The sequence below is a fragment of the Canis lupus genome, chromosome 10, assembly GCF_011100685.1.
Source record: "Canis lupus familiaris isolate Mischka breed German Shepherd chromosome 10, alternate assembly UU_Cfam_GSD_1.0, whole genome shotgun sequence".
Lineage (NCBI taxonomy): Eukaryota > Metazoa > Chordata > Mammalia > Carnivora > Canidae > Canis > Canis lupus.
Window position 1 is genome coordinate 57,484,935 of NC_049231.1, and position 23,956 is coordinate 57,508,890.

At 34.1% G+C, this 23,956-nt stretch overlaps 1 protein-coding gene and 1 long non-coding RNA gene across 11 annotated transcripts in view; one reads left to right on the top strand and one right to left on the bottom strand.

The window, feature by feature from the left end:
* The window catches only part of CCDC88A (coiled-coil domain containing 88A), a 139,636-nt gene that overhangs the window by 47,278 nt on the left and 68,402 nt on the right, over nt 1-23,956 (bottom strand). For all 10 annotated transcript variants that reach the window (XM_038551291.1, XM_038551292.1, XM_038551293.1 and 7 more), the window contains exons 9-15: nt 18,578-18,659; nt 15,822-15,980; nt 13,833-13,979; nt 12,740-12,884; nt 9,047-9,231; nt 2,458-2,595; nt 240-1,310 (exon numbers count right to left, since the gene is read on the bottom strand). In XM_038551291.1, coding sequence (XP_038407219.1) covers nt 240-1,310; nt 2,458-2,595; nt 9,047-9,231; nt 12,740-12,884; nt 13,833-13,979; nt 15,822-15,980; nt 18,578-18,659 — 1,927 coding nt within the window. The remainder of the gene's footprint in view (nt 1-239; nt 1,311-2,457; nt 2,596-9,046; nt 9,232-12,739; nt 12,885-13,832; nt 13,980-15,821; nt 15,981-18,577; nt 18,660-23,956) is intronic.
* LOC111097756 lies at nt 9,071-16,625 on the top strand. The gene is made up of 3 exons (XR_005365992.1): nt 9,071-9,256; nt 15,043-15,149; nt 16,351-16,625. It is a non-coding gene; the product is annotated as an uncharacterized LOC111097756 (long non-coding RNA).

A 23,956-nucleotide genomic window follows, 5' to 3' on the forward strand; every position in this document is an offset into this window, starting at 1 on the left:
TAAGTGATATACCACATGGAAATCTTATTACTACAATATCTTAAAAAATAAAATTTACATGTACTTTTTGGTCTAACAAAAGTAGGAAACTATAAACTGCTTCTAGTTCTAATTCCAAATTTTGACTTTGAACCATAAACAAATGATGCAAATTTCTGATGGGTTCCAATAAAACCTAACAAAGCCTTAAGTTAAAAATATAAAAAATATTTGCCTTAAATTTAGGTAACTGTATTTACCTCTCGTAATGTAACCAAAGTTTTTATATCAATAGTTGCTCTTTTCACAAGCTCCTTATTTTCTTTCTCTAATTCTTTCAGACGAACGCAGGATTCTTTATAAATACTTATCTCTTTGAAAAGAGTTTTGTTTTCTTTTTCTAAATTTCCAATTTTCACATTATTTTCTTCTAAAGTGGTATCTTTTATTTCTGCTTGTTGTCGGAGTCTTTTATTTTCCTTCTCCAGTTGTTTCTTATCCTTTTCCAGTTGAGAAGTCTCTTGCTCTAATGACTTATTTTCTTTTTCTAGCTGTTCTAGTCTTTTGCTAGATATCTTTAACTCTTCTAGGTTTTTCTGCAATGTTTGATTTTCCACCTCTAAATCTTGTAGTTCACTCTCTAACTGTTGAATCTTTTTATTGCTGTTTTCTAAAGCTTTCTGTAGCCTTTGATTTTCTGTATCTAAACCCTGGTAACTAACTTCTAAGCGTTCTGTCTTCTTGAAAGATGCTTTCATGAGTTCCAAACCCTTCTTAAGTTGCTCTTTTTCACTTTCCAGTTCTTTATTTTCTAGTTGTAGCTGAGCCATTTTCATACTTGCACACTTCAAAGATTCCACATTCCTTCGCAGTTCTAAGTTTTCCTCATCTAGTTGGGAATTCTCTTTTTCTAGGGATTCTAGCTGAAAAGTAAGGTTTTTAAAACCATCCAATGTTTTTTTTAATTTCCTATTTTCTCTTTCTAATTCTGAATTCTCTTGTTCTAAGGCCTCAATTTTTTCACATGTAATTTTTAAATTAGTTATCTTTTTCTGTAACAATTCATTTTCTTTCTCAAGATGATGTAACTCATTTTCAAGTTCTTCTGCTCGTTCTCCTTTTTCTTTATAATGTTCCAATTCTTTTCTAATTTGTCTTTTTTCAAACTCAATCTTGCTTAACTTGCTGCTTGTTTCTTTAATAGATTCATGGAGAATTTTATTTTCTTTTTCAATATCTTTCACCCTTGCTTCAGCACTTATTTGGGAGCGCTGTCTTAAGGAAGTCACGGTTTGATTGAGATGTTCATTTTCCTGTTCCAATATTTTAATCTAATCACAAAACAAAGGAGAAAATTAGAACCTTAATTGAGCATAAACTAAATATTTTAAATTACAGGGATTTTCCTTTCTAAAAACTAATAGGAAAATAAAATAAATTAATTCTGACAAATATATAATGAAAGACCACTATGTACATGTACTACTAGGTGACTAAAGTTCTATCTTTAGGAAATTCATAATGTAAAGAAATGGTAAGGGGAGATGTATTTAATATTAATCAGTGATCTTCAGATTACATATAGTTACATGCTTCAAATTCAAATAAGAATACAGGTGAAATGTACATACATATCTCTTTATGAATATAAGCTTTAACTTCTTTAAATAAATTTTGCAATGCATATACACAGTGGGTTCTCAAAAAATATCACTCTATTTTATATATATGTGTTTTATATATATACGTATATACATACATATATACACATATACATAAATATATATATATATATAAGTCTTTTCCTTCCCCTAAGAATTCTAACTTGGAAACATCTTCTGGTACACTTGAAAACTAATCCATCCAATTTATAGCATGGCCTAATTTTGTGGTTCTCAAAGGTCAGTGTGCTAAATAATCCTGAGAACCTTGTAAAAATATAGATTCATGTTTAGCTCTAAAATTTTTATGCTGTAGCTCAATAGAAACCTGTATTTTTATAGATAGCCTGAGAAGTATACTTGGATAATATGAAATAAATCATTTTACTTCTAAAAAAGTAACAAACTTTAAAAAAGAAACACTGTAAAGCAAATGAGAATGCATTCTAGAGGTTGCTGCCACCACATCCTCTCTTTAGTATGGCTGGAGTATAGCTGCTACAATCTTCCGCAACTCCTCTCAAGAACTTTATAATCTTCAGTCCTATCCACAGACATTTGAAAGCACAGGTACTACAAAATTTTATACCAGATAATTATTAAGCATTCTGGCCATTTAAAAAATTCTAAGCTTTCCCTTCAACTTTCCTAAAATACATATCACAGAAAGTGAAATAAAGCTATAGTTACTCTAAAAAGTAAACAATTCTAAAACATTTCCCTTTCAAGTCATAGGAACATTTTTGTTTGCCTAAACTTCAAAATAATTTTTGTTAATGCATTTTAAAGTATATTGCTTAATAGGAAATTTATGAACCTGTCTCTCTGAATTTTCTCTAAGTGTTTCAATTGTTTTTTCAAGCTGAGCTTTCTCCTTCATTAGATCCTTGCTTAAATTCTGACAATTCTGAAGACTTTGCTTTTCTTGAATAATCTCATTTTCAAGAATTTCAACCTAGGGAAAAATTAAATAAAAAACAATGTATCATTAAATATTTTACAACAGTGGAAACATGTCAAAACAAAAGATAATCTTCCAATAAAAAATTAAATAGTTTTAATACTCAAATGGTGAAATTTAAGAACTGAGTAGAGAAATTCAAGTAATATTACATGCTAATTTTAGCAGCTGTATAAAATATGCAGACATGAGTATCTTTCTTAACATGTGCATCTTTGAAGGATACACTTCTACCTCTAAATACAAAGATAAATAAAAATGAATATATGACAATTATGTGGTATATGAAAACTGTACAAATCTTACTGAAAGACTCTTTGAAGAGATTTATAAAGTAGAATTTTAATTGCAGTCTAGTAATATCAGCAAAGAAGGAAGAGAATATAAAAAGCATGAATGAAAGATGAGAAATAGTAATATATTTAATGAGGAAACAAAGGTATTAGGCTTAAAATAAAAAGGAAAGAGGGAGAAAAAAAGGCTGTCTTCCAGCAAATGTTTACAGTCTAGGTTTAAATTTCTTTTCAATTACACAGTTTAAAGATAAAACTAAACCAAAGAGTTGGTTCTTTGAAAGAATGAATAAGACAGATAAACCATTAGCCAGCCTTATTAAAAAAAAAGACTCAAATTAATAAAATCATGAATGAAAAAGGAGGAAATACAAAAAAAAAGAGAAAGAAACAAATGATTTTAAAAACATATTATGAGCAGCTATACACCAATAAATTAGGCAATCTGGAAGAAATGGATGCATTTCTGGAAAACCACAAACTACCCAAACTGGAACAGGAAGAAATAGAAAACCTGAACAGGTCAATGACCAGGCAGGAAATTAAAGCAGTCATCAAAAACCTCCGAAGATACAAAAGTCCAGGGCCAGATGGCTTCCCAGGGGAATTCTATCAAATGTTTAAAGAAGAAACAATACCTATTCTACTAAAGCTGTTCCAAAAGATAGAAAGGGATGGAATACTTCCAAACTCTTATGAGGCCAGCATCACCTTAATTCCAAAACCAAAGACCCCACCAAAAAGGAGAATTATAGACCAATATCCCTGATGAACACAGATGCAAAAATTCTCAACAAGATACTTGCCAATAGGATCCAACAATACATTAAGAAGATTATTCACCATGACCAAGTGAGATTTATCCCTGGAATGAAAGGTTGGTTCAACATTCATGAAACAATCGACGTGATAGATTGCATCAGGAAGAGAAAAAACAAGAACCATGTAATCCTCTCAATAAATGCAGATAAAGCATTTGACAAAATACAGCATCCATTCCTGATCAAAACTCTTCAGAATGTAGGGATAGAGGGAACATTCCTCAGCATCTTAAAAGCCATTTATGAAAAGCCCACAGCAAATATCATTCTCAATGGGAAACATGGGAGCCTTTCCCCTAAAATCAGGAACACGAGAGGGATGTCCACTCTCACAACTGCTATTCAACATATTACTAGAAGTCCTAGCCTCAGCAATCAGACAATAACAAGAAATAAAAGGCTTTCAAATTGGCAAAGAAGAAGTCAAACTCTCCCTCTTCGCAGATAACATGATACTATACATAGAAAACCCAAAAGAGGGCAGCCCAAGTGGCTCAACAGTTTAGCGCTGCCTTCAGCCTAGGGTGTGATCCTGGAGGCCCGGAATCGAGTCCCACGTGAGGCTTCCTGCATAGAGCCTGCTTCTCCCTCTGCCTGTGTCTCTGCCTCTCTCTCTCTCTCTCTCTCTCTCTGTGTGTGTGTCTCTCGTGAATAAATAAGTAAAATCTTAAAAAAAAAAAAGAAGAAAATCCAAAAGACTCCACCCCAAGATTGTTAGAACTCATACAGCAATTCAGCAATGTGGCAGGATACAAATTCAAAGCCAGAAATCAGTGGCATTTCTATACACTAACAATGAGACTGAAGAAAGAGAAATTAAGGAGTCAATCCCATTTACAATTGCACTCAAAACCATCAGATACCTAGGAATAAACCTAACCAAAGAGGTAGAGGATCTATACCCTAAAAACTACAGAACACTTCTGAAAGAAATTGAGGAAGACACAAAGAGATGGAAAAATATTCCATGCTCATGGATTGGAAGAATTAATACTGTGAAAATGTCAATGTTACCCAGGGCAATATACACATTTAATGCAATCCCTATCAAAATACCATGGACTTTCTTCAGAGTTGGAACAAATAATCTTAAGATTTGTGTAGAACCAGAAAAGACCCTGAAAAGTCAGGGGAATTTTATTTTATTTACTTTTTATTTATTTATTTTTATTTATATTTTTTATTTTTTAGTCAGGGGAATTTAAAAAAAGAAAACCAGAGCTGGGGGCATCACAATGCTGGATTTCAAGTTATACTACAAAGCTGCGATCATCAAGACAGTGTGGTACTGGCATAAAAACAGACACATAGATCAATGGAACAGAACAGAGAACCCAGAAATGGGGCCTCAATTCTATGGTCAACTAATATTTGACAAAGCAGGAAAGACTATCCACTGGAAAAAGGACAGTCTCTTCAATAAATGGTGCTGGGAAAACTGGACAGCCACATGCAGAAGAATGAAACTAGACCATTCTCTTACACTATACACAAAGATAAACTCAAAATGGATGAAAGATCTAAATGTGAGACAAGATTCCATCAAAATCCTAGAGAAGAACACAGGCAACATCCTTTATGAACTTGGCCACAGCAACCTCCTATAAGATACATCTATGAAGGCAAGGGAAACAAAAGCAAAAATGAATTATTGGGACTTCATCAAGATAAAAAGCTTCTGCACAGCAAAAGAAACAGTCAACAAAACTAAAAAACAACCTACAGAATGGGAGAAGATATTTGCAAATGACATACCAGATAAAGGGATAGTATCCAAGATCTATAAAGAACTTATTAAACTCAACAGCAAAGAAACAAACAATCCAATCATGAAATGGGCAAAAGACATGAACAGAAATCTCACAGAGGAAGACATAGACATGGCCAACAAGCACATGAGAAAATGCTCCGCCCGCATCATTTGCCATCAGGGAAATACAAATCAAAACCACAATGGAGATACCACCGCACGCTAGTGAGAATGGTGAAAATGAACAAGACAGGAAACAAATGTTGGAGAGGATGTGGAGAAAGGGGAACCCTCTTGCACTGTTGGTGGGAATGTGAGCTGGTGCAGCCACTCTGGAAAACTGTGTGGAGGTTCCTCAAAGAGTTAAAAATAGAACTGCCCTACGACCCAGCAATTGCCCTGCTGGGGATTGACCCCAAAGATACAGATGCAGTGAAACACCGGGACACCTGCACCCCAATGTTTATAGCAGCAATGTCCACAATAGTCACACTGTGGAAGAAGCCTCGGTGCCCATCGAAAGATGAATGATAAAGAAGATGTGGTCTATATACAAAATGGAATATTACTCAGCCATTAGAAACAACGAATACCCACCATTTGTTTCGACGTGGCTGGACCTGGAGGGTATTATGCTGAGTGAGATAAGTCAATCGGAAAAGGACAAACATTATAAGGTCTCATTCATTTGGGGAATATAAAAGATAGTGAAAGGGATCTAGGAAAAAGGAGAGAAAATGAGTGGGAAATATCAGAAAGGGTGACAGAACATGAGAGACTCCTAACTCTGGGAAATGAACAAGGGGTAGTGGAAGGGGAGGTGGGCTGGGGGTTGGGGTGACTGGGTGACGGGCACTGAGGGGCGCATTTGAAGGGATGAGCACTGGGTGTCATACTATATGTTGGCAAATAGAACTCCAATAAAAAAATACCAAAAATAAATAAATAAATAAATAAATAAATAAATAAATAAATAAATAAATAAATAAAATAAAATAAAGATATGATAAAATATGTGGTTATAAAGATAAAATAGCAAATTCCAGTTTAAATTATGCCAAACCATTGATTTTCCCATTATTATACAATATGTCCAAACCAGGTAATATGAGAAACTAAAGATTTAGCTATATAAAATATTCCACTTAAAGTTTAAATATTAATTAAATCCTTATATCAATAGTGAAGAAATCTAAGAATTTTAATAGTAAAGCAAGTAGAATTTTTCTATTTTAATATCAATGGAAGATAACCACATATGCAATACCATCTTCCAGTAATATCTCAAAAGCATTTAGTCACAAATCTTATCCAGTTACTCAATTCAATGTAAACATGTTCAGGAAGCTTAATTATGAATCCAGTTCTCCCATTAAAGGTTGAAATATATGGGTAACAATTATTTAAACTCATTTTTTGTCTTACATCAATAGAATTCAAGTGAAACATTCAGTTTACAAAAGATACCTTTCATACAATGAATTTATAAAAAAATTGCTAGAATCACTAAAAATGTTAGAATTCAAAGCTATCTTCAAAAATCAAATTATAATTTCCAAACCCAATTATAATGACAACCAAAATAAAACTGTTCCAAGTTCTAAATAAGCCATTCCCACCATTATACTAGTGACTGTCAAATGCTTATTAAGATCATTTGGTTAATGGATTAAAGATGATGCAAAAATGTTTGTTTTTTTTTAACAGAAAAAAAATGTTTTAAAGGAGTAAAAATCTGGCAAGATAATCAAGGAGTGTATTTGCATTATCTAAGGCAGTGGTTCTCAAGGCACAGTTCCAAAAAAGCAGGAAGACCATCACCTAGGAATTTCTTAGAAATGAGAATTCTTTGCCCCCTACCCATCTACCAAATCAGCAACCTATGTTGTAACAAGTCCTGAGGGTGACTCTGATGCATACTATAGGTCAAAATCGACTGGTCTAAAGGTTAGGGAGATTTTCATAACTGAGTCTAGAAACTCAGAATCTAAAGAAAAAACTAGATATGGCCAACTACATATAGAAATAAAAACGAATACATAAGGATATATGTATAAGAACATTTATTACAGTATTGTTCATTGTGCTCAAGACCCAGAAACAAAAGTGATAGCACATATTGGGGAGCAGATGTGATGGAAGATATTCATGATAAAAATATGATGTATGTTGCCATGATACAATTCTGTTTATCTACAGTATGTGTATGTGTGTATGCAGGAAGATATTCAAAAATAAATTATTTGGTCTGTTACTCAATTTGATTATTTCTGTTAAACCAAAACCTAGTTAAAATTCAAGTTTCATAGTACCTAAATTGCGGTCCTTAAATATCATTTCCCACTAAAAGGAAGAAGGGCTTTCCAGAGAAATGGATGTTTCCAGATATGGGACAGGAAATGTTTAAGAGAGGCCTATTATGTGAAAAAGCACAGAGGCTTACAAGAGGTACTAAGACTGTGTTACAGGGATTCAGAAAGCAGCTTAGAGAGGTAGGACATAAGAAAAACAAATGCAATAGATTAAAACATTTCAAACATTTTTAAATCCATGAGTTCATAAAGACACTAAAACAAACAAAAAACTCACTCATTAATTATCTCAGAGGATATGAGAGAACCAATTCACTACCAGGAAACTGGTAAATAAAGGGAAAGAATCAAAGGTTCACCCTGCTTTTTCCCTGAGAGTTCCTCAACCTAACAGTTGTTTTTCTAAGCCAATAGCTTTTAAAGAAAGTTTTTCTTACAGAAATATTCTAGCTACCAAATCAAGAACAGAATCAGGACTTTGCAACCTCTGTTGAATTAAAGAATCTAAGCAAACCTTTTCCATGACAACTAACATGACAAAAAGAAAGACAATGAGATATGTACATCCTCCTGACTGAAATAGACTCCTTATCAATATTCTTACTAAAAACTCCATTTGAACCTGATTAAGTCTACAGATAAAATATGACCTACTGGGAACAAAAAAACTTGTGAAGTGACAAAAAAAGGATACAGTGAGCAAAATCTACACTGTGGGAAAACTAGATTAAAAGACTTGGTTTCTTGAACAGAAAAATTACTAGGTAAAAAGAGTAAACCTTACACTAAAAAATACTTAACAGACATCAGTTGATTTAATGTACTGATCTTATTTTAATTCAGATTTGAACAAAATGTAAAAAAAAAAAAAAAAAAAGGAAATCCCAATACATTTAGAGAAAGTGAAATGCCAACCAAACTAGAAGTGTGATGTCATTATTCTTGTTTTTAAAAAAATTCCTCACTTTTTAGAGATATATACTGAGATATTTATTGGTGAAATGATATCATGTCTAGGATTTACTTCAAAATCATCTAGTGGTTGTGGGGAGAGCACAAAGGGTAAAAAGATTAGCTCTAGTTAATAACTGTTGAGGCCGAATGAGTATAGGTGTTCATTTACTTCACTTTTATGTATGTTTGAAAATTTCTCTAAGTTAAAATAATGAGAGTACATTAAAAACTAGAAAATATATGTTCTATCACAGGGTTATTTATACTTTTACATATATTCTTTAACTTATATAAAACGGTGGAGTCTTTATTTACCTTTTTACTTAGTCTTTGATTTTCTTTTTCAATTTTCAGGATTTTGGAAGCATTGCCTTCTGCAGAATCCATAGTACTCCGAAGTTCTTCTACAGTTTTTGTTAGAGTCTGGTTTTCCATCTCCAACTTCAGTAACCTACTTGATGTTAACTCATTCACTTCATGGCCCAAGGATTTTTGCGGTGCTATAATGATGAAATACTGTCATTGGTAAAACTACATTTACTCATTATTATTTAAAACAATGAGTGCAAATGCACTATATCACTTGGTCCTAACTTTATAAAAAATGTATAGTTATACAAAGTTAGGCACAGTGAAAAAAAACAGATAAAAGATGGATAAATCTTGAATTTTTAAATGCACCCATAAGCATTCTAGAGGAAAAAAAAGTACAAAATTTAGACTAAATGGACTACAGAGTTTCAGTTCTAGTTCCTCGAAAAACTGCTTGACAATGTCTCTTTAACCTCAGTGAATCTTAGGTTACTTGTACAGAATATAGTTATTCTGTGAGTCTCAAGAGGTACCCCGTGATTCACATAAGAAGTACAAAGCCTAGGGCAGCCCCGGTGGCTCAGCGGTTTAGCACCGCCTTCATTCAGCCCAGAGCCTGATCCTGGAGACCCAGGATCGAGTCCCACATCGGGCTCCCTGCATGGAGCCTGCTTCTCCCTCTGCCTGTGTCTCTGCCTCTCTCTCTCTGTCTCTCATGAATAAATAAAATCTTAAAAAAATAAAGTGTAAAAAAAAAAAAGTACAAAGCCTATCCTATGCCACATCTTCAAAATTAAAGGAAGTCAGTCTAAGGGAAACAAATTCCAAATTTCCTAATCCTGATTCTAAGAAAGGAGACAGTATACACTGGTCACCTTGAAAAGGTCTTTCTCTAATGAAGAATCCCTGCTAAACCTGAATGTAAAAAGCAACATGTATGCCATTTTGCCAAAAAAATCTTATTTCTAAATAGATTTTAGCATAATTACATTTTTTAAAGAAAACTCAGTTTCTAGTTCTACATATGATGTAAGCCAAAAAATTATTTTTAATAATCCTATAGAAGATTCATTAAATATTCTGATGATATAGAAATTAGGATTTAAAATGAAATATGGTACCTAGAATTCATTTTGAAACCCGAGATTTCAGGAAGAGAAATGGAGAAGTATGGGAAGGCATTCTAGGTTCATCTATTTCTGGTATGTTAGAAATTTTCAATCATTAAGTAGAGAAACACACAAATACACACACATAAAGCAAGATATTGCTAACAAGCATATAAGCATATGTTCTTTTCAAAATTAGGTATGGTAAGATATTCCTCAGACTGTAAGTAAAGAAAGCCTCCATTCTTATTTCTAGCTTTTGTTCTAGTTAGCGTACTATTATTCTTTAATTAAAAGCTGGTACAAACAATAGTCACTGACTTTTTAAATTCCATTAGTTGTCTAATCCTTCTTCAGTAAAACTTTACTTCATGATCTGTAGTCATGCATTTCAATTAATCAAGATTAGACTACAATAGTCAAGATAGCTTAGTAATACTTTCAACACTATGACTGCATTTTTTTTAAAGATCTTATTTATTTATTCATGAGAGACAGAGAGAGGCAGAGACACAGGCAGAGGGAGAAGTAGGCTCTATGCAGGGAGCCTGACGAGGGACTCGATCCTGGATCTCCAGGATCACGCCCTGTGCTAAAGGCGGCACTAAACCGCTGAGCCTTCCAGGCTGCCCTCTGACTATATTTCAAAGATGCTTCAGGTTAGACTATAAAGAATTTAAAAGGATGCGTACAACACATTTTTTTCAAGTAATCTCTACACGCAATGTGGGGCCCAAGATCAAGAGCTGCATGTCCTACTGACTGAGCCAGCCAGATGCCCTCTTATAACACATTTTTAACAACATGGGAGACTGCTTACATTATCATCTTTGGTGTAAAAAGAACCTGAATTGTATATGTTCATCTGATATCTAAAACATCTATTTGTGTGTAGAAACATTTTGAAGCACATGTTTTGAAATGTAAAAAGTGACTGCAGAAATTATTAGTGACTTTGATTTCTTCTTCTTTATTTTTTAAAAATATTTTATTTATTTATTCATGATAGATCGAGAGAGGCAGAGACACAGGCAGAAGGGAGAAGCAGGCTCCATGCCGGGAGCCTGACGCGGGACTCGATCCCGGAACTCCAGGATTGCACCCTGGGCCAAAAGCAGGGGCCAAACCACTGAGCCACCAAGGGATCCCCAATTTCTTTTTTTATTTTTCCACATTTTACAAATTTTCTGGAAAGTAATTCCCTTGTATAATTTAAAACAAAACAAAACAAAACACCACCATCACACCACATTAAAACAAGTATTCAGGTCTATGATCCCAGCTAAGATGAACTGCAAAACTGGGATGATGATGATGATGATGATGATGATGATAAAAATAATAATACACATTCAAGTGCCTACCATTTACCAGGTATTTTATTAATGGTTTCATAAGTAGTAATGATTCAATCTTGGCAATAATGTACAAGGTACATACCATTATTGGTCCCACATAACAGATGAAGAAACTCTTAACAGTATAACATTAACTAGTAGTAGAAAACATTTAAGTCTGAATTATTTTCTTAATAACTCAATTCACAAAAAATACAATTAAAAAGTTCCACAAATATTTTAAGTAACACATCTCAGCAAATTCACTGGCTGAGTTTTATCACTTACTGTGTAGTGAATTTACATGGGGTCCCAGTATTTGGAATTAGGTTCCCACGTGTAAATTTATCAAAAGCCTAACGATAATAAATATGACAAGCCATGTGTAGAAGTAATTATTCTGTAAGCACCAGACTATAAGCTCTCTCAGACCTATGTCTACCTCACTCCACTATATCCTCAGGGCGTGGAATAGTATTTTACATATGGTAGATGCTTAATAAGTATCTGGAAAGGAATAAAGAGGGTGAAATAAGCTAACACTGGGTAACTGAGGAATTATAGAACTAATCTAATTGAAATAAATGGGACATGGGCATAACTTCAATAAAGTAAATCAGTATTAGTACACTCAAACCTATAACCCAAACAAGGAAAAAAGACTCAAAAGTTAAAAATTTATCTGGGGGTCTTTCATTATCTCTAGGGTAAAATTGGGCTGGACTGGTTGATAGGTATAGTGCTAAAATGGAGTATATATATTGATGAAAGTAGCCATGAAGATCATTAACTTTCTTTACATGGCTATATACTGACCTAAGAATCTTCCCACGTTATACCTTCCCGTTTAAGTTTGTCTATAGTTAAAGAACAGGCTGACCAGCTTAATATGACTTTTCTGTTCTATCAAGTGGATAGCTTTCTTTCCTTAAAGAAATTAATAAACTAGCATCCCAGCTTCCTGAGATGTTAATATAAAACAGTGCCTAAACAACTGATCAAATCTGTTACTGTGTTAATAAAGTTGAGTTATAAGATGTGCAAAGATAAGGACCAGACCCCGAAACATGGAAATGAACATATTACTCTGTGTAATCATACCTAGGGAGATATCTGGCCTCCTAGACATCTCCAGCAGGGGAAAATAAATAATTTTTAAAAAACATCAGAAAATATAAGCATAAAAAAAGAAAGAAAGAAAACATAAGCATAAATACAACTTCACGTAAACAAAAACATACTGGGAGTACCTTCAGAAAGTTCGCTAGTTCTGGATATTTGTTCTAGCTCCCAGCCAAGATGTAATGATTCATCCATACTTTGTTTCTGTGCCATTTCCAAGGTCATATTTTCTTCCATTAATTCTTCAATCTTTTTTCTATCCATATCACGTTCCTTTTTTATTATCAGGGAATAGGAAGAGAAATGAAAGCTAAGAGTACAATTTCAAGCTAAATATTCTATTACTTTATAACTTTTATTTATCAGAAATTGAAAAATATGAGGATAAAAAATATGAGGATAAATTCTGAGTTCCTTAAAATTTTCAGTTTGTAGGCAATAATCAGTTATAATTATTAATACTGGTCACTATTTTGATCAGGAGTCTCATATCCCATTTTTTAAGATTTTATTTTTAAGTAATCTCTATACTCAAAATGGTGCTCAAACTCACAACCCCAAAATCAAGAGTTCACAGGCTCCACTGACTGAGTCTGCCAGGCACCCCTGTCTGATATCGTTTTTAAGTGATCAATCCTTAGAGACACTGAAAACTCTTCAAGTATTTCAATATATTTAGTAATAGAGTAAATGATTTTTGACTCAATGCTAAATGTTAGCAACTAGGGTTTTTAAAAATTTTTTCAAAAGATTTTATTTCTTTGAAAGAGAGAGAGCAAGCATGCAGGAGCAGAAGGAGGGGCAGGGGGAGAGGGAGACAGAGAAGTAGACTCCCTGCTGAGCAAGGAGCCTGACATGGGGACTCAATCCCAGGATCCTCAGATCATGACCTGAGCCAAAGTCAGACACTGAACTGACTGACCACCCAGGCACCCCTAGCAAATAGTTTTATTTCTATATTTTAAAGGCATGCTTACATAATAGCTAATAAGAGGTTTTTTTTTTTTTCAAAAAAAGACAAAATGAATAATGAATACCATTCTGTAACAAAAACAGAAATTTGTACTATTCCTGTTTTTATAAAGAATCGGAAGTATCTAATTTATTTAGCTACCTCTTCTCTGTTAAAGCCACAGGAGATGGTCATCACTGTCATGGGGAAATCAGATGATCTGAGAGATTTCCTTAGAGGCCATGCAACATCAACGTTACAGTACTTACCATTTCCATATCATGCAGTTTAGCCTTTAGTTGTAAATTCTCTTTTTCTAATTCATGCAATTTATCAGAACGAGCTCTAGTTCCTTCTAATTGATCTTCCAACATGGTTTTTGTTTCTAATAAAACTTGATTGTCTTCTTTTAATTCCTACAAAAATTTTAAATAGCCTTTATCACAAATATGTTAAAATCTCTTAATTTTTCAAAGCTCTTAAAGACAAAAAAAAACTTTATTGTAAAATAAGACATTAAGCTGTCTTTATCAAAAGTTCTTTATGCAAGAGTGAAAGCTACTGAATAAGAGAGATACAGTTGATGTTTTTCCTGGTTTCATCTTTTTCCTTCAGAAGTTAAGCTATTATGCAAACATAATACTTAGTACTTATACTAGGATGAGTAACACTACTATAATTTCACATAAAATTGTCAGGGTATATTTAAATTTCTTAGTCACACGAATAAGGAACAAAGTAGAAGTAGTCTTCCTGCTATTTAAGACACAAATCTTCATAGAATCAGGGCTAATCTTTTTTTCCTGAAATAGATTTTTTTTTAAAGATTTTATTTATTTATTCATGAGAGACACACACAGAAAGGCAGAGATACAGCCAGAGTTCTGGAGAAGCAGGCTCCATGCAGGGAGCTGGACATGGGACTCAATCGTGGGTCTCCAGGATCACGCCCTGGGCTGAAGGTGGCGCTAAACCACTAAGCCATCAGGGCTGCCCTTTCCTGAAATAGATTTAAAGATTTCTCTCTACTTAAACTATAACTTGAAAGTGAAGGGTTGGGTTTTTGGTAAAATACCAATACTTGAGCTAAGACTCACACAGATCATAAACCAAGACTCTATCAATAAATATTTCATATCAGCATCTTGAGAAAATGCTTAAAATCTATATGTTTTAATGATGTATCACAAATCTGTCTTGCTAAACCATATGCCTGTGGTTTATAAAGTCAAAACAAAGTATATTAAAACAGTGGCATTTATAAGGATCTCTTAACAGTTCCATATGTATAACATTTAAATAAATGGTAAAGAATTAATAGCTACCTTGTCTTTGCTATCTACTGGGCCTATTTTCTGGTAACTTTCAGGCTAAAATGTTCTAACTACTTTGTCTTAAAATCTTTTCACTTCTTGATTTTCCATACTACTACTTTCTTATCACCATACTGAAACTGATGAAACTCTCCTCTGTTTGCAGAAATGAAGAAATTAACTGAGAAAGAAAAACAGAATGTAGAAGCAAGGATTGTCAAATCCTTGCAGTCAAACTCAACCTCCTGCAACACCAAACTGCGTAACCATTAAGTAAGGAATTGTCTTTTCTACACACACACACACACACACACACACACACACACACACACACACATATTAGGGGGAAAGAGTGCCTTCATTAATCCTAGTTTAGTATTCAGAATTTATCAATGATCAGAAACATGCTTTGCTTTTATTATAGAAACAAGTTTGAAATTAGAAGAAGTATGTATTTTGACTATGAAGGAAGGACTTCAAGTCTTCCTCACCTATAATGCTAAATAAAAGAATGAAAGAACTCCAAACAGTTCCATAAAATTAATAATGTCCAGAGATCCCTTTTTACAAGTATAAGCAATATGCTAATCTACTATTAAATAAGCACCTCAGTATTTATAATTTGTTCAGCATTCCCAAAAGTTTCTTAAGTTTCACTACATGCATTTTTTTTTAATTTTTTTTTTAATTTTTATTTATTTATGATAGTGACACAGAGAGAGAGAGAAAGGCAGAGACATAGGCAGAGGGAGAAGCAGGCTCCATGCACCGGGAGCCCGACGTGGGATTCGATCCCAGGTCTCCAGGATCGCGCCCTGGGCCAAAGGCAGGCGCTAAACCGCTGCGCCACCCAGGGATCCCTCACTACATGCATTTTTAAGTGCATGTTGAAAAACCTAACTTTTAAACAAAATAATTATGAACAGCTTAAATTATGCAACATACCTCAACTCTTGCCTTATAAAATTCAATATCATGTAGTCTTTCTTTATATCTGCTGACTTCACTTTCAAGCTTATCCACTCTGATTGCTTTCTCTCGAAGTGCGTCTAATTCATCTCGGTACATTCTAGCAGAACGAGCATCCGAAAGCAAATTCATGTTCTAAATATAAATAAATATTAATATTTTAAATATTTTTAAAAAGGTTTTATTTATTTATTTATTTGAGAAAGAGAGAGAGTGTGCAGGGAGGAGGGGCAGCAGGAGAAGGAGAAGCAGGCTCCTTGCTGAGCAGAGTCCCATGCCCGGCTCAATCCCAGGACCCTGGGATCAGGACCTAAGCAGAAGGCAGATGCTCAAAAGATGAGCCACCCAGGCACACCTAGTATTTTAAATATTATTTTCTATTTTCAAATTGATAGTCTCTGGTTATACAACTCAATTAACTAAAAAAAAACCAAAAAGTAAAATTGTGAATTTTACGGTATGTAATCTATATCTCATTTAAGCTGTTTTTTTTTAAAATGGACAGATATAAAAAAGCTACTGATGATGGCCAGTACTGACAACTGCTATACCTCGGCCAGGGGCTGCACTGCCAACCTGGGCAGCTTCACCAATGCAACTTCTGAGGCCATTTCTAAGACCTATAGCTATCCCATCTCTACCTCTGGGAAGAGGCCGTGTTCATCAAGTTTCCCTACCAGGAATTCACTAACCATTTTGTACAGACCGATACCAGAATCTCCGGGGAGAGGACCCAGGCTCCAACTGTGGCTATCACATAGTTTTATACAATAAAAATTACATGAGTTAAATCTTGTTAAAAATAAATAAATGAAATAAAATGGGAAGATATATGAAGCCTTTTTTAAAAAATCAGGAACGTAAATTATTTTAAAATATGTTTATATGTAAATACAAACATGCTTACAAATTCTAAAATAATGATCATTACTTAAGAATATAAAAACTACTCAGGATTTTTTTTTTTTTAATTTTTATTTATTTATGATAGTCACACAGAGAGAGAGAGAGAGAGAGAGAGAGAGAGGCAGAGACATACGCAGAGGGAGAAGCAGGCTCCATGCACCGGGAGCCCGACGTGGGACTCGATCCCGGGTCTCCAGGATCGCGCCCTGGGCCAAAGGCAGGCGCCAAACCGCTGCGCCACCCAGGGATCCCTACTCAGGATTTTTAAAAATAGGTTAATGTCTAGTTAACATAATCATGTGCAATTAATTTAAGGTGCAAAATTTAACTTTAAAATGCAGGATAGTGAAAACACAGAAGAGGCAAACTGTATTAATAAAGTTGCTCATTAGTTACTTTAGAGAAATTATGTTTCTATCCAGATATGTCATAACATACCAAAATCCTGTTGAGTTTTTCTAAACTTTCAAGTGAATGATTAATTGCATATGATTAGTGCTTATCCTAATAACATTTAAGACAAACAAAAAAATTCAGCCTTTAAACGCTCTCTCATAATCCTTTAGAACAAATTATCAAAGTATGACCCAGGGACATCTGTGCATCCCAGTTCATGAGGTCAAAACCATTTTCGTAATAATACTAAAAGATTATTTGTTTTTTTATTTTCATTTCTCACGAGGGCGCAGTGGAGTTTTCTTGAGGCTACGTGGCATGTGATATAATAGATTCAAAAACAGATATGTAAAAACATATGAGAACTTAGTAGTCCTTAATTAAACCAGGCATTAAAGAGATTGAAAAAAATGATTTAAAAAAAGAGATATGCAAAAATATAAAAGATATCATTCTTTTAATTTTTTTGGAAAATAATGGTTATAAAGCATATAGTTTTTATGTTAACATGGAATAGGTTGAGTATTATTTTTAAATAAATATTTTTAAAATTCTAAGCTTTAACTTCAAATATAGAAAATAACAGTAAATATAATCCACATTAAACAACCCTCATTAATTTTTAACAGTAGAAAAAAGCCTTGAGACCAAAAAGATTGAGAACCACTATTTTACAGGGAGTACACATACAAAAAAACCATGCTACAAAGAAGCAGCATAATAGCAGCCACAGCATATATAGAAATGAAGATTAGGATTCCCAGTCTCATTCCTCTACAAAGGTTCTAGTTTAGGCTCCTGCATTTAAAACAGCAAGTTAGGGGAAGTAAGGAGAAGAAATAATAGTCTAGTGCCACCACAATCCTTATTATTTATGGGTAAAAGACGATGTCATGCACTACCTTCAAATAAAATGAAACATCACAAACATTAAAAAAAAGTGAATTCTTAAACAATCTTGGTTCAAGATGAAAAAAAACCACACAACTTTAGTAAAATATAAGTAATTTTTAAAAGGTAAAAATTTTGATCTTATTTAAAAGGAAGAGTAAAAAATTAAAAAGCATTCTGTCATCTATATACTAATGTAAAGTACTATCTAAGACCAGAGGCCTAGGGAGATACACATAAAGCAGCACAGTTTACAGTTGAGATGTTCCAGCTTCCACGCCCACAGAAGCCAAATACATAAAAAAAGAAACCTGAATTATTCCAGTCCTAAGAGACTCTTTTGAATTTCAGCAGTTTGAATAGCACTGACACAGAAAAAGGAAAATCCAAAGACTGATTTCCAGTTTGGGCTCCAACATTTTTTAACAGAAGCTTCAGTAACCTCATAAAACATTAAGGTAAAGGTTATAAATTATAAGCAGAAAAATCAATTTCCAATTACTTATTGGTCCCATATAATAAAAGTTTCAGGTACAAACCTCTTGTTGTAACCTTTTTAGTTCTATTTCCATTTGTTCAAGTTCTTGTTTACAGTCCAACAATTGTTCAGTCTTTTCTTCCCTAAATGAGAAAATTATTTAAATAATCAGTTTACTATTTTTGAAAACCATGATCATTATCTGCATTAATATCAATGTATTATCATCGCTGAATATCTAGTTGAAAATCCTATTAGCCATATGCTAACCCAGAGGAAAATTACAAAGAAATGGGTATTAGGAACACATATGATTAGATGTCAACAATCAGAATCCCCCTTAAAATTCCCCAAAGACTAATAACCTCAATGACTGATGTCCTCACAGTTCATAATGTAGTTTCTCTCTCTTCATTTTTCCTGCCACCTCCCACTCTCACTCTCCTTTTTGTCTTTTTCTCTCATCAAAGACAAATACACTTGGGAGAGTTTTTAAGCAAGGCACTACTATCTGGATCTGAGTCTTAAAAGGATCTCTCCACAGTTTCAACATTTGCAGTGGCCTAAAGGACAGTATACACAGCTACACAGATACATAAAACCTTTTATATTCCTATTGGTTTCTTCACCTGTAGTCTATCAAATTTCTCCTATGCTTTTCTTTCCTCTTTTTTTTTTAATGATTTTTTATAAAATTTTTATTTATTTATGATAGTCACAGAGAGAGAGAGAGAGAGAGAGAGAGGCAGAGACATAGGCAGAGGGAGAAGCAGGCTCCATGCACTGAGAGCCCGACATGGGATTCGATCCCAGGTCTCCAAGATCGCGCCCTGGGCCAAAGGCAGGCGCCAAACCGCTGCACCACCCAGGGATCCCACTTTTCTTTCCTCTTACAGTACTTTACTTCTCCCATTTTCTATCTCCGTTTCAGAGCCAACCTGCTCAAACTTGAGTTTCCATTCACTAACTCTACTTATTCACCTTCTGTTCTTTTTTTTTTTTTTTTTAAGATTTATTTATTTATTCATTCAGAGAGAGCAAAGAGAGAGGCAGAGACACAGGCAGAGGGAGAAGCAGGCTCCATGCAGGGAGCCCGATGTGGGACTCGATCCTGGGTCTCCAGGATCACACCCCGGGCTGCAGGCAGCGCTAAACCGCTGCGCCACCGGGGCTGCCCACCTTCTGTTCTTTAATTAAAAAAAAGGTAAATGTTCATTGTATAAAACAATTCATAGCTGACATTGCATCATACTTGTATTTTTTATTTTTGAGAAACACATTTTTAAATGGAGAAAGAGTCCCTTTGTAAATTCCATTTTTCACTGTAATAAACCTCAGTATACATAAAAAATTGTATGTTTAGGAGCACCTGGCTGGCTAAGCTGAAAAAGCACACAATGCTTGAACTCAGGGTCATGAGTTCAAACGTCACACTGGGTATACTTTAACTTAAAAAACAACCCCAGCCCCCCACCACCAAAAAACCCTGTGTCAGGCCAGATTTCTAAAAGTATGTTACATGTTTAAAGGTTCTTAATATACACTGTCAAACTGCCCTCCGGAAAGGTCATTAGCAATTTATAATGCAACCAGCAGAGGATAAAAGGGTGTATATGAGAAACAATTTAATAACTGAAAAATGCTGTTGTTATTCTAATTTGCATTTATTTGAATACTAAGAACCTGGAAGAAATGGGTAAATTCCTAAAAATATATAAACTACTAAGACTGAAACAGGAAGAAATAGAATACTTGAACAGACTGATAACCAGCAAAGATTGAATTGATAATCAAAATACTAAAAAAAAACAAAAAACAAAAAAACAAAAGCCCAGGGCTAGATGGCTTCATAGGCAAATATACCAAACATTTACAAAAGAGTTAATACCGGTTCTTCTTAAACTATTCCAAAAAACAGATTCATTCTATGAGGCCAACATTATCCTGATACCAAAACCAGATAAAGAATCCACTAAAAAACAGAACTACAGGCCAATATCCCTGATGAACATGGATGGAAAAATTCTCAAAAAAATACCTGCAAACTAAATCCAATGATACAAAAAAAGAATCATTCAACACAATCACGTGGGACTTATTCCTTGCAACCCCCAACATAATAAAGACCTTATATGGGATCCCTGGGTGGCGCAGCGGTTTGGCGCCTGCCTTTGGCCCAGGGCGCGATCCTGGAGACCCGGGATCGAATCCCACGTCGGGCTCCCGGTGCATGGAGCCTGCTTCTCCCTCTGCCTGTGTCTCTGCCTCTCTCTCTCTCTCTCTCTCTCTCTGTGTGTGTGACTATCATAAATAAATTTAAAAAATTAAAAAAAAAAAATAAAGACCTTATATGAAAAACCCAGTGAACATCATGCTCAGTGGGGAAAACAGGAACAACTCAGGGATGTCTACTCTCACCACTGTTATTCAACACAGTACTGGAAGTCCTAGCCACAGCAATCAGACAAAACACCAAACATGAATAATCCAATTAAACAACAGACAGAAGACATGAATAGACATTTTTCCAAAGAAGACATCCAGATGGCCAACAGACACAGGAAAAGATGCTCAACATCACTCATGATCAGGGAAAACAAATCCAAACTACAAGGAGATATCACCTTACACCTGTCAGAATGGCTAAAATCAAAAGCACAAGAAACAACAGGTGTTGGCAAGGATGTGGAGAAAGGGGAACCCTTTTGCACTGCTGGTGGGAATGCAAACTTTGGAAGATAGCATGGAATTTCCTCAAAAAGTTAAAGATAGAAACACCCTATAACCCAGCAATTATACTACTAGGTATTTACTCAAGGAATACAAAAATACTAATTCAAAGGGATACATGCACCCCAACGTTTAGAGCGGCATTATCTACAAAAACCAAACTATGGAAACAGCCCAAATGTTCATCGACTGATGAATGGATAAAGAGGATGTGGCGTGTGTTGGTGTATCATGGAGTACTGCTCAGCTATAAAAAAGAATGAAGTCTTGCCATTTGCAAGGACATGAATGAAGTTAGAGAGTATTATACTAAGTGGAATTTAAGCAACAAAACAAATGAGCAAGGGGGGAAAAAAGAAAGGCAAATCAACTGTTACTAGAGGGGATGTGGGTAAGGGAATGGATAAAATAGGTGATGGGGATTAAGGAGTGCACTTTGTGTGATGAGCACCAGGTGATGTATGGAAGTGTTAAATTACTATACTGTACATCTGAAACTCATATAACACTGTATGTCAACTAAATGGAATTTAAATAAAAACTTTTTAAAAAGTTATTACCTTTATGATTTATAAGACATTTCTTATAAATATTTCTAGATAGATTGTGGAGTGCTTTTTTAAAAAATTTAAAACGAATTTTATTTTTTATTATGGTAACATATGTTTAACAAAAAACTGCAATTTTAATCATTTTAAGTGACATTTTAGTAGCAAATTACAAGGTTTTTAAACTATCACTACTATCTATTCCCAAATCTTTTTCATCATCCCAAACTGAAATTCTGTCTTCATTAAGTAGTAACTCTCGGATTCCACTGTACAACCAGCTCCTAACTCTAATCTACTAATCTCTGAATTTGCTTTTAAAATTTAAGTGGAATCATAAAATATGTGTCCTTTGTATCTGGCTTATCTCATTTAGTAAATTATTTTCAGGGCTCACTCATGTTAGAGCAGGTATTAGAATTTCATTATTTTTATGGCTGGAGAATATTCCATTGTATACTTACAGCACATTTTATTTAACAACCTGTTCATGGACACTTAGGTTGTTTCCACCTTTTGGCTATCAGGAGTAATATTGCAATGAACAATGCATACAGGTTATCTCTTTTGAATCTGTTTCAATTTTGGAGGGATGTATCTAGATGAGGAAATACTAAGTCATATGAAAATTATATGGTTAAGATTTTGAAGAATATTGAAATGCTTTTATTTTTTCTGGATGTTAACATATTTAACATCTTTTGTACAAATAGAGGAACCATTTCTTTTATAAATACTTCTTTGGCTTTTGTGCAAAGTTTTTCCCCATCTAGAGAAAAAAATACCTACTCATTTATTTCTTCCTGGTTTTTTGTCATTATTTTATTTTTTACATTTACTTCTTTAATCCACCTGAAGTTCACTTTGGTGTATGCAAAGTATGAGTTTAATAATTATATATTATTATTAATTATATTATTATAATTAATATATATTATATTAATATTATAATTTTTGCAGAAAAGTTATCCATGAGTTCCAGTCTCATTAATAAATAATTCCTTTTTACCTCCATTTGACCATTCTATCCATAACAATAAGGCTTCCATCCACACTTCCCTATTAATACTGTTTTTCATAGAGTCAATTACCTCCTTACTAATGAACCCAATGGCTTATTTTTGGACCTTTTGAAGAATTTGAAATGATTACCTCATTTCTTCTTGACACTCTGTCTCCTTTGACTTCATGGAAGTTCTTCTACTCTCCCTCTACAGATAATTCTCTGACCCTTTTGCTGATTTCATGTTTTGTGCCCATCTTTTGGCTAACAATTATCAAGCTCTTAAAATCTGTGGTAGGCATATTTGCTAAGCACTTTATACTCTGCCAAGCACTTAGTTCCCACAAGAACCTCTAAAGAAAGAGTAGCAATGATGGTAGCTTATATTTATTTGAGCACTTATATATTAGACACTGTTCACTTTAGATACTTGCCTCACATTACAACACTACAGTAGGCACACTTGTTATTTCTACTCAATGGGCTAGCAAGCCAAGAGCCTTAGAGAGATTCAGTAACTTGGCAATAGTCACTCAGTTAAGTCAAGTCACTCAGTTATTGAGCCAGGATTCATATTCAGGCGAATGCCTCCAAATCTCATGCCCTTGGATCATCTGCTGTATCTTTCTAGAGTATATATTAGCATAACTCTCATTTTATGTATAAAGAAACTGAGCAACATAGCTAATAAGCGGTGAAGCCTGCTCTTAACTTTAACACCTTTTTAAATGTTTGTATTCTTTAGGTTACATCCTTTTCATTCTTTATGTTCTCGTTCACTTCCAAGATTTCAAATACTATTTATATGCTGTTATTATTCTGCATCAGTACACTAATGATCCCAAATCTCTATTCCACACAATGGACTAGACAGTCAATTATTCAACGATTATCTCCATAGAGATATCTCAAAGGTATCTCAAATTAAATGTCAAAAACTAAACTTGTTTCTTACTTTAATATTACTCATTTCTTTTATATTCCCTGTTGGAGTGAATGGTATCATCATCTAAATAGACACTGATTATAAAAAACTAGGAAATTTACCCAAGACCCTGCCTTCTCCCTTACTTCTTCTCCAACCTCATTTTTATAAACCTTAAATCAGGTCCACACCACTTCTTGTGTGGACTGTCCTTCAAACTACCTTCGCACTGTC